This window comes from Anopheles ziemanni, chromosome 2 (genome assembly GCF_943734765.1).
Source record: "Anopheles ziemanni chromosome 2, idAnoZiCoDA_A2_x.2, whole genome shotgun sequence".
In the NCBI taxonomy this organism is placed as follows: Eukaryota; Metazoa; Arthropoda; class Insecta; order Diptera; family Culicidae; genus Anopheles; species Anopheles ziemanni.
This window is the reverse complement of record NC_080705.1, coordinates 68,374,724-68,386,277: the sequence shown is the minus strand read 5'-3', so window position 1 is coordinate 68,386,277 and position 11,554 is coordinate 68,374,724. Positions and strand designations below refer to the sequence as shown.

At 44.9% G+C, this 11,554-nt stretch overlaps 1 protein-coding gene across 1 annotated transcript; it reads left to right on the top strand.

Moving 5' to 3' along the window:
- The first annotated feature begins 1,444 nt into the window (after window positions 1-1,444).
- LOC131294179 (radial spoke head protein 3 homolog) lies at window positions 1,445-10,915 on the top strand. The gene is made up of 7 exons (XM_058322223.1): window positions 1,445-1,891; window positions 2,822-3,255; window positions 7,390-7,501; window positions 7,732-7,806; window positions 9,784-9,948; window positions 10,031-10,607; window positions 10,686-10,915. Exons 1-7 carry the CDS (start codon window positions 1,445-1,447, stop codon window positions 10,913-10,915), a joined length of 2,040 nt encoding a protein of 679 aa, XP_058178206.1.
- The last annotated feature ends 639 nt before the right edge of the window (window positions 10,916-11,554 follow it).

Here is an 11,554-nt window from a genome sequence, read left to right as displayed (position 1 = left end):
TAAAATATTAACTTTTATGTACCATCTATTCCGGCGTGCTACCTCCGCACGCAGAATGTTACCGAGGATGTCAAAATATATATAAAAAACGAACCAAGCGGTTTTAGTTCGGTAGGGACCCCCTTGGGGAGAAGGGAAATCCCATCCGTTGACCGCCAGCCAGAAAAGCCGGTAACGAAACGATCCCGGTAGTGACCACACACACACACACTCACACATAAGCCCCAAGTGTGATGTGGCGTTGCGGTACATAAGAGTTGGAGTCCGAAACGTGCTGGACACGCGAACTTGCCATCGAGGGCTCGTAATTTCCACGACAAACACACACACACACTTAGAGTGCGGTGGCAGAATTCACACCACCTCGTCGGGACCCCCACCACAAACACTAGTTCTGACCGCAACATAAAAAAACAACACCCTTTTTAGGAACGATGGCATTCCCACATGCTGGCTTGGGGATTTCCGCGGCTTTTCCGATGGCCTGCGCCCCCGAACCGGGAGACACCCTGTCGGTATGGAAAGCGAAAGCGTGGCATGAAACAAGAAATACCTTCTCGTCCTCGGGAAAGTTTCACTCTCTTTCTCACTCTCACCCGAGGACCCCCTCCGGTTGGCCAGTTTTCCAGAAGGTTATATGTGTCCTGACCACATAGCTCACGGTTGAAACGTTCATACGCTGGCCATTCGTACTTGAAACGTTGGCCAGTGCGGTTGGAATTTTATTTTCCCTTCGGACGATGAAGGAAGAACCCTTTAGTGTTTAGTTTTTTTTACCCTTCTACCAGCTTAAGGACCTTCCTGTCAGTGCAGTGTGTTCTTGGACGGCACACAAGTGAGTGAGCGATGGAAAGTGCAGTGGCGTGAAGTTTTACAACCGCCAGCAACTCGGTTTCCCTTGGCCTATTGACGACGGACCGAAACCGCGAACCGCGCAGAATATTACCTTGAGTCACTTGAGTTTGTCTTTTCAATTCGGTTCGGAAAGTGATACATTATTTAAGAGTACAATGCGTAGACCCACGAGCGGGTGGTAGTGAGTTTTCTCGGACGAACTGGAAATAGGTCACCCCATCTTGCGGTCTGGCGATTTAGTGAAGTGTAACGGGGGTTGGGATTATTTGCGTCGAATTAACCTACCCGCCTTATAGGTGGAGCGATGGAGTGTGGTCTAATTATGGCGAAAGTGGGCCTGGAATTGGGTGACCCTTCGCTCCTTAGCTAAATAATGAAACAGGTCAAGCACTACCGGTGGGTCCAGAGTGGGTACATTAAATTATTCACCCAATTCCCGGTCGAAAAAGGAGCACCAAGTCCTGGAGCCTTACTTTGGAAGGTAATGAGAGTGGCTATGAACTACAACCTCTCTAGAAAGCCGCTTCCGAGATAAAAGACCTAGCAGTGTCCACTAAGGAGCACCTGACCCGACCTGACCTGCGTTAAGATGCCCACACTTTCCGCGCACCAGCAGCAGAATCAGCAGCAGGAACTGTTGGAGCTGGAGAGTCCCGCGTTCTCGATCGTACCGAGCGACCTCTACCGGGCGGGCAGTATCGGCAAGCCGAACGCCATCGTGCGCCCGCTCCGTCACGGACCACACCGGGAGGTGATCGAGGGTCAGCACATCGTCGATCTGCACCCCGACTATAAGCTGCTGCACGAGCTCGAGGAGCAGCTCATCCGCAACAACCGGGGCCGGGACGGAAATAACAACAACAACAGCAGCGCCACCGGCATCGGTCAGGAGTCCGGCACCAACTACGGAGGGCAGGAGGCGGTCACGGGGGAGAAAACGGAGCGGAGAAAGCCACAGCAGCATGAGTTCAGCCGGGAGCTGGACGCGAAGCTGAGGAAGCTTCAGAGTGACTCGTCGAAGCGATCGTCCAAAAATGTAAGGTTATGTTGTCCCCATGGTTGGCGTTGGATATCGGTTTCCACCCGTCCGCTAGTTCTTTTAATGCATGATGTTTAATGCCATTCCATTGTCACTCAAGTCTTTGTTGACTGCTTGTTCCCGTTTGCAGGGACCTCTGACATTTTCCCTCAAGCCCTATGGTAGTCGCCTTGGGATATAGGTTAGGTTTATAGGGCCAGTAACTTCGTCCTCACCGGGGAAAACCCTGTTCCCTGTTCTATTAATCATTAAACACGTCGACACACAGTGTTCAAGGGCTCCTCCTTGAAGGGTTTGAAGTCCTTGGACGAGCGGCGGTGGCAAACAAAATGTAACACTATCGCGTCTCTTCAATCGCACTAATGGCACGTTATTATTACGGAAACAGGAAGTCAATATTTTGCTGTCGTTTTTGTTTTCGCGTGACGTGCAATGTTAGTTCTTCCCTATGTTTATGAAGGTGAACGATTTGAAACATATTTTCTGGCTCAGATTTATCTGATTAATTTGAAATAATTTTATTACAACCTAACCTAACCTAATCTTCTAATAGATTAAATAGACGTTGAGCCTTCGTGGTTTGTATCGTCTCTTCGAAAAAGATGTTATTCGAGGAACACTTTTTTCGATAAGTATAGTTGAAAAGGTCTACAGTATGTCACAGTTTGACTCACCGTTCAGTTTGACCCACTGACCGAAAGGAATTTGTTTAGAGAACGTACGTGCATGTCACTAATTGCATGTACCCGGTTTTAAATTATTGAACGATGGCGAATAACGGCTAAGTGAACCCTTTGGAAGGACATCGTGTATTAAAGGAATGTTTTAAAAGTCGTCCGGATGAAGAAACAGTACTCTACTAAGAAGAACTGACCAGAAGGACCCACAACAGTTGTGACAACGATCGGCTTTCGTTCACCTTCACAGGGCAGCACGCAGGAAGTGAACGTTCGGAAGCGTCCCCTGTTCATCACGACCGTCCCGAAGGGCATCTTCCTGCAGCCGACCCGCGAGCCGCCAGTTCCGCTGCCCGCCTCGAGCCAGCGCCGTCTGTACGCCTTCGAGAGCCGGCCAAGAATCCTGACGGCGCCCAGCCTCAGCAACGGCCAGCAACAACAGCAACACCACCAACACCACAATAACAACAACGACATCAATCATCCGAACCACAACCATCCGGGCGAGTACGTCTGCAAGCATGGCAGCCACCATTACAACAAGCCCGCGGCAACAAGGCCGGCGAACGCGGACGACGGCCGAGCGGAAGCGGTGGTGGCCCGCAAGGTGGCAGAACTGCAATCGATCGACGGCCAGCCACCCACCACCACCAACACCCACCGGACGGTGTCCCGCGTGGCAAGGTAATTGCCGTGCCAGTGTGCTGAGTGGTTTCACTCGTTCATTTCCGTCCAAGGCGGGATCCCCTTGGAACACCCCCACCTCGCCCAACCCTGGCGCTATTTCGGGCCGGTCGGTGGGAACCAAGGTTAGAGGCCCATCCACCATCCGCCGAACCGTTGGGGAATCGTTAATGATTTTTAAAACTTTTCGTTTCCGAGACCGCCCAAACGAAGCTTTTTACTGTTCTTCAACTTAACCACTCTAGTACCAACTTTGTATCGCTGTGTGACCGCTAACTCGCCGGCGATGAAGGACTCTTGCACACACGCACACAATGTGCCTTACTTACTCTTTTTATTCGTGATACCATTGGAAAATTTGCATAACATTTTACTTTAACACGTTCGCCTCTGTAAAGTTGACCATCTCGGAACCTCAGCCGAACGTGTTGGGTTTTGGTCGCGGGCTTTCTACCCTCGGTATGGCGTGACATTCCTGACAGATGAATTATACCCAAGTGGCTAAGTAAATACAGAAGGAACGAACAGGTTCAGTTTTTTTAAGCCTCAACATTTTCGTTGATGAAGAATTTATTTAAAAAACTTTTAGTTCGGATATTTAGAGCTTTTTTATGATTTTTAGAGATTTTTGAAAGCTAACTGCGTTATCACGATGGCATGGCAAAGTCACTGGATTGTCAAACGAGAAATACGTTAGAGTAGCTGGGGGTTCGTTGGTGAAATGGGCTTGCTCATATCACTGAGCAGTCATTGTGTGGAACTTGCTGTATCTGGAATGTTAAGCTAGATTTGGAATTGATTCATGTATCTTGATTTTAGTAAATGCAATCACATGCCTATTTAATTTATAATATTTTGGTATTTCAATCTTGAACTGCCGAAAACCACATGAACCGAATGTGAATGACATAAAATTTCACTCCCAGATGGCCTACCTTATCACACTACCAAGTGACACCATAATGTCAAACTGACTTGGCCATGCCAACATTGGTGACCAGTGTGATAAGGCCATAAGGGGTAAAAATCTTAACAAACCATTTACCCTCCCTAGACCCTCCCTCCAAATCATTTACCCTAGAACTACCGAGATTTTGACGCTTAAAACTTTACCGCGAATTATGTTCAAAATTAAAAAGAATTTTATTTTCGAACACATAAAAATTAGCAATTTTTAATTAAAAAAAAATACCGGAACCATCAAAATTACTGGTCCGGTAGTTCTAGTGTTAAACCAATTGTTATGAGCAAAACAAATCTTGGCGGTCAATCGTCCACAATAACAATATTCAAATATTATCGATCATAAAAAATCCCGAAAACATGCGACCTTCATCCTTACCATTTCTTACCACCTCTCGAGCGCTAGAATTAAATAAGGATTATCGACAACCTTCACTTGCATCGTGCTGCGGGTCGCAGGAGGAATTTTTCCGCACCAGACCAGTGTCTGAACATAAAACACAGAAATAGGTCAAATGAGACGAAAGTGAACACAACAAACGGCGCAGGAACGCACTTTGTAGGACAAATGGCGCAGAACAAATGGCGATAGTTGTTGATTAGATTTCAATAATTAATCTTTCGCCTGCGGTATAAAGAGAAAACGGTACGAGCGCTAACTATAGCGGCCGGAATCCCCGGGACCTAGGGGAATATTATCGGATTGGCCTGGTTGTGCACCGGTATTGATTCACTTTGCCACACATTTCCCACAGGCGCACAAAATAATTCAAAACAAAATGTGAAGCGGGAAATTTGAAACCAAATGGGGTGGGGCACCTCGATGGAGGCGCCTGGTTGCGCGTTCGGAGTTCGTGCAAAACATTTCTCAAATGATACCCCACTGAAGATACAATAATGACAACGGTAAACCATTTGAAAAAAGAAGTTCATTTCTCATATCCCCTCCCAAAAACTGGCACGCCTGTTAGGCTCGTCGTGACTTTAATTCCGTGAGGCTCAAAATGGAAACTCATTTTGCTACATTTTCTGGTGCCACTATCTAGTCCCGCTCTCGTTGATTCTCGTGCAATCAGCTAAAGCGAAAGCAGTAATGGGTGCTGCTACGCTGCTTCACGCAAACATACTGCCACGAGCCACGTGATCCCGTGTCTATGTTGGCTCGATGGTGGAAACTCTGCACCAGAACTCCACCGATACTGCTGGACCTACTGCCGGGTCATTGCATTGTCTAGCGTGGAGAACCCTTCCACGGCAGCGGGAAAAGATAAATCGTCGACGATGGCACCCAGTTGCCTATCTTTTGTAGGTCAGTTGGCCGGCAGACAACCTCGGGCAGGAGAATGGGAAACCCCGGAACTGGTGCCTCAGCCGTCATGTAGTCGATTTCCGCCTAATGACCGGTGTTAAAAAAAAAACCACTGGACTTGCCCTAATACTTAGCACACATTTTTTTTTCAAACAGATTGCGTCAAAATGAGTGACATATTTGGACCTCCTTCTCACAAACGCATACCCGGTACCGGTGTTCGGTCCTTTGATTGTAAGAGTTATTTAGGACAACCAGTTAAATACCCCTCTCCCTAATAACCCTCACGACAATTGCCGGTCGTTGTGGCCATAGTGGAACATCGTTCGAGAACCGTGCCTTTTTCCGGCCCTTCACACACTTTGCTTACGCACCGCAACCGAATCATTAAAAAATGATTTACAACCCTGTGCGATGTACAAAAATCATCAAGCACTCTTCAAAATAAGCGAACACTCCATTAATCGATACGCAGTTAAACATTACCAACCGATCGGGGAAGGTAACGGCGTATATTAAGTTCGCTTTGTTCATCGGTAATCATAAGGTAGCGTGGCGGCAATGAGCCTGGTGTGCAAATTAACTTCTTGCAGACGAAGCGGGTTGGGATTTCGACTAATTGTTGGTTTGCGAACATTGTTATTAGCATGGTGATTTTTTACCATTTTTTTCGTACGGGTTTTTCTTCGATAATAAATTTTGTTTATTCCTATCTGGCTTTTAGGGTAATATGAAACGTCTCAGAAATGTATATCAATGGATCCGCTTTACAGGAATATATGACAAAAAAAATACAGATTTTCAATCCTTAATATTTTCCTTAAGGGCACGGTAAACGAAGCGTTATCACTGGCCTCTCTGGGGGTGTATCGTCGATATTCGGGTCAAGCCTCATCTGTGCTTTATTTATGTTTTGCAATTTGCTAAAAGTTGCAACATTTCTTGAAGCTACAGCTATTATTTTGTTGTGTACTGTTGAAAATACAAAAACTAAACTAAATAAACACAGAATTTCGATTAATATTCGCGATCGAATGAACTATTGATTCGTTTGTTTACGTTCTGACAAGATTACGCATGCGATTATAGGGTAGGTTAGCCTAGTCCTATCAAGTAATTTTATACTTTTCAAACGTGTCTTCATTGAAGTAAAGATATAGAACACAGATGAACAAAATGGAATAAAATTGTTAGTTAAACCGTTCTAATTGAAAACAAATAATTTTCATACTTTTGATGTAATTCAATTAGCTAAATGAAAATTATCGATTGACTTATACTACTTTTAATGATTTAATTTCCCTGAAAGCACTGTTAGAAAAATGCTCCCTCAATATTTGCGCCACTATGGTTCGCGCAATTCTAAATCACATCCACTCCTCGGACCTTCAGCTATAACCGAAAAGGGCAGACCTCGAGCTCCACTCGGGGGCGTTGTATGCAAATAAACACGTACACGGACGGGGTTCGACAACTTCTTACCTGAAGCCGCCCAATGGCCAATGGCCCAAGGAGCAAACACTCTTCTTTCGAGCGTGCGCTTCTTCCATTCCGACCATTCGGTGCTGTTGACCATTTGCCCACTAATTACCTACACATAGACATAAGGGGGGGAGGAAGGAAGAGAGCGTGGGGAAAGCGAAGGAAGATAGAGAATCACACAACCTGGCTAGTACATAGTAAGGGTTCGCGCCAGGGATCGTTCACCTTTTCGTAATGGGAGTTTGCGTAGGTGGTGTGTCCTAATGTTTCGAACGATGCGTGAACGCGTGTTTTCTTTACTATTTGCCCTTTTTCCCTTTTCATTTTCCACATCGATGCCGATGCCATCCTTTCCGCCCGGGGCCGCCGTCGTTTCGCAGAGACACACAACAACAGCAACCGAACCAGCAGGGTGTAGCCTACCAGAATGTTATGCACGATCGGCGAGTCGTCCGGGGTAGCAACTATACCTCAAGCACCAATCTCCAAGTGGTAAGTGGAAGCCATCCAAGATATACGGTTGAGGAAATTATCTTTCGATCCCAAACCCCTGTTTTCTATTATAAAATTCAGTTTTTAATGAGTAGATTTCAAATTAAGCCAAAAAAATTAATTTTCTTTTACCAAATTTTTCTCAATTCCTCCTTTTTCCCCTTCGCGTACGCTATTTGATCATAATTTCTAAAACCATCCCCAAACACCCGCAAACCCCTTCCAAACAGGGACATGTTAACAACTGCCGTAACATGCCCCAGTGGAATCCATATTTCGGTTACGCTGGTCTTCTATCAGGAAAGGTGAGTTTTTCAGTGCGAAAAACCCCCCGCACGGCTCCATCCGGGTGGGTTTTTCGTGGGCGATCGCGACACAATATGGCGCTCGGTGTTGTTTTCCATTCCATTTTTCCTGGTTTTTTTTGGGGCAACAACTACCCCTGCACACTCTGCAGTGCATGCGATAAGCTTCAAAACACATTTTCTTCTCCGTTTCCCTTTTCTCTCTTGTTTGCTCCCTTTCGCCATCCATCTATTAATCCAATTCATTGCAATGTATGTTTTGTCTCGAACCGTTTCAAAGTGCAACCAATATCGCCTGATACGCTGTATACAAACCGCCTGATACAAGAGTTAGCCGCTTCTTATATCGCTTTCTTTTTCGATTCCAAACCGCGTCCCTTTCCCTCTTGTGTAAAATATTGTTGATCATATTTACATATTTTATAATTACCGATTTCAAACCATGAAAAAATATAACTGTAAACTCTTGAGGAACAGCACATTTATATTTACCTACTGCTGAGATACTTTATACACATGGTTTTCGTTTTATTATATTTTTCATAATAATTAAGTCTTTTCACTGTTAACTATTTTTTTCTTTTCACTCCTTTCAAACAAAAATTCTTCATCCATGTCAAGCTTTTAGGCTTTTATGGTATCGATCTACAAACGAGTTTTATTTCACATCCGGCTTCAACATGGCACGCTTTATCATGATAGAAAGTTCCATGAATTTATTTTGAAAAAGGCTCCCATGAATAATAAATACAGCGTTTTACATCTCAACTAGCAAACCCTGCAGTGTACGCAGAACATCAAACAATACTAGCCTACTGTAAAGTATTTGATGTTGAATTGTCAAACCTCCAAATTGCAACACAAACGGGTCAAGTAGACAATTCTTCGCTTTCTAGGATCTACCAAAATGATAGTTGTCGTATGGATGTTTGTAGTAGACACGACCAGTCGATGGGTGCAGGTAAAAGTAGGGGAAAATCACTTTCCGGTTGAAAAAAAAAACTTTTGCGAGGTTTATTGTGATTCGCGCTCGTTTTCTGATGCGAAAAAGCGATCATAGCCTACTTTATCCTGTACCTCTAGTCCATTATAAACATTCAACGCCTGCTATCATTCTGGTAGATCCTAGAAAGCGATGAATTGTCTACTTGACCCGTTTGTGTTGCAATTTGGAGGTTTGACGAGTCAACATCAATTACTTTACAGTAGGCGACCATTGTTTGATGTTATACGTACACTACCGGGTTTGCTAGCTGAGATGTAAAACGCTGTAATACAACGCAGGAAGAAACTACTAGATTTTAGTCTGAAATTTTTTTAAAAATATTTGTGTATAAAATATAATGAACAATACAAAGGAGGAAGAAACATCAAACCACTTGATTTCAATTTATAATTTTTGATAAATATTCAGGAAAATCAAGAAACATCAAATCTAGATTCAACATGCAAATTTAGTTCAATATGGTAAATTTGTGTATAAAATTTAGGTAATAATACAAATGAGGAAGAAACATCAAACCACTAGATTTCAGTCTGGAAATTTAGAAAAATATTGTTAGCAACCGTGAGAGAGATTCTTTTCGTTGAATGAGGTTAAAATTTAATAAAGTTTGCCTAAATTTAATAAATTTGTGTATAAAATTTACGTAATAATACAAATGAGGAAGAAACATCAAACCACTAGATTTCAGTCTGGAAATTTAGATAAATATTGTTAGCAAACGTGAGAGAGAATTCTTTTCGTTGAATGAGGTTAAAATTTAATAAAGTTTGCCGATTGTTAATCGACGATAGATTGAACTACCAATCCTATTAGCCCTGTTTACAATCGCAAGCAAATTTTAACTCTACATAATACCCTGTTTCATTCTATACTGCTTCTATATACTGTTCAAAAATAAAAATAGAGAAAATCTTAATTCACTCATCTTGTTACCATTATTAATGATTGTTTGGACCTTCCTTTGTACGCAGGGAGGTGGTGATGGTGATAGTACCCAGAAGGAAGCTGAAGCGCGGCGGCGTCAGATGTTGCGCAAGAAGTACGTTTCGCGTAATCAGCGGGGCATCATTGGCACACCGCCACCAGTTCGAGGACGTCGGCACGAGACGGTACAGACGGAGAAGTACCTCGAGGAGGTAAGTAACCGTCGAACGAAATATTGCCTTCAGCTGTACTAACGTTGCTGACTCCTTTTGTGCCCCATGGGGGTTCTGCTAGCTCTTCCTACACCCCCCGGAGCTGGATGCCGGATGTCAGACGGACCTGTTCCTGCATCGGCCACCTTCGCCCCCGTTCGTTCCCGCTAAGACCGGCTGCGATGCATCGACCGAGATACTGGACGGTGAGCTCTTCGACTTCGACACCGAGGTGCAGCCGATCATCGAGGTTTTGGTGAGCCGAACGCTCGAACAGGCCCTGGTGGAGGTGCTCCACGAGGAGGAAATCGCTGAAATGAAGGAGCAGCAGGAGAAGATCCTCGCGTTGCGTGACGCCGAACTGGCCGAATTGCGCCGGCTCGAGCTGGAAGAGCGCAAGCGCCATAAGGAGCGCGAAAGTCGCTTCCTGCAGGACAAGATAGCGCACGATCTCGATCGTGAGATGCAGGAGCGTATAACGGCGGCAAAGCTGCTCCAGGGTCGTTTGGATGAGCTCGTGCCGGAGGTTGTCGCGGCGGTCGATAAGCTCGAGACGGAGAAGGATCGAGCGGAATTCGAGCGACAAATAACACCCTGGCTGGCGAAGGAAGTCGCCCACGAGATAGGCCAGTGGATCGATTCGACTGAATTGCTCGAAGGTAGAAACGTCGTCACGATGGAGTTCTGTTCCAAAATTTCAAAGTCACTTCTTCTGATGATTTCATTTGCATTTGCAGACATAATAAGAGAAATACTGCTCCAGAAGAAGAAGGCTCTTTTGGGAGAAGACAACGCGGATGACACTGCCAAGGGACAGTACGATGAGGTGGATCCTGACGAGTTAAATCCTGACGAGGTAAATCCTGACGAGGCGGAAACGGAGTCGGTTGGTGGACAGACGGCGCCTCCGCAGGGTACCGAAGCAGCGGAAGACACCCCCGCAGAGGAAGGCAACGCAGACCTGTGACGCGCTGGAAGAAAGCAATTGATGTGGGATTTCGATGTGGGAATGAATATATATTTTTGGTCATCCTTTTGAACCACGTTGCGATGCGAAATTTCAAGTGTGGGCACACCAAGGACGGGAAACGAATGGACAGTGCCTTGAAACCCGAACTGCCGCCTTTGAACGTTTCTCTTACTCTCTCTCTCTGACCAAATCTCTGTTAGTTGTTTGTTAGCTGATCCAGCTCCGAGTACATGGAATTTGAAATAAAATTTTCATTGAATTCACTTACCCTTACTGCAAATTGTGTATGTCCGAGAGGTCGTTGATCACAGTGTGATATGATCATTTTCAACTGAAAAATATATACTTCCACAAAAATATATAATATTAATTAAATGGAAAAAAAACCAAACAATCTATCGTTTTACAAGTTGCTTGAACATTTGAATCGAGAAACCCTGCAAAACAACGGCAAGAACGCAGAACTCTCTATTCCACCCCATTCCGGCCACGAAACGACCAACCAGTCAAGTTTTTAATCAAAGTAAACAAGGTTAAAATAGACGTCGGTCATTCGCTCTCGCTCTTTCTCACTACCTCTCCCTCTCTGCCACACACATTACCCCCTCTCCAAGGAGGCCTATTTTCGTGATCCGT

Bases quoted from the DNA above. Each gene is read 5' to 3' on its own strand.
- LOC131294179 (XM_058322223.1), top strand. From the start codon at position 1,445: ATGCCCACACTTTCCGCGCACCAGCAGCAGAATCAGCAGCAGGAACTG. The intron at 7,502-7,731 runs GTAAGTGGAAGC...CCTTCCAAACAG, and splicing joins CAAGCACCAATCTCCAAGTG to GGACATGTTAACAACTGCCG. The intron at 9,949-10,030 runs GTAAGTAACCGT...GGGTTCTGCTAG, and splicing joins CGGAGAAGTACCTCGAGGAG to CTCTTCCTACACCCCCCGGA.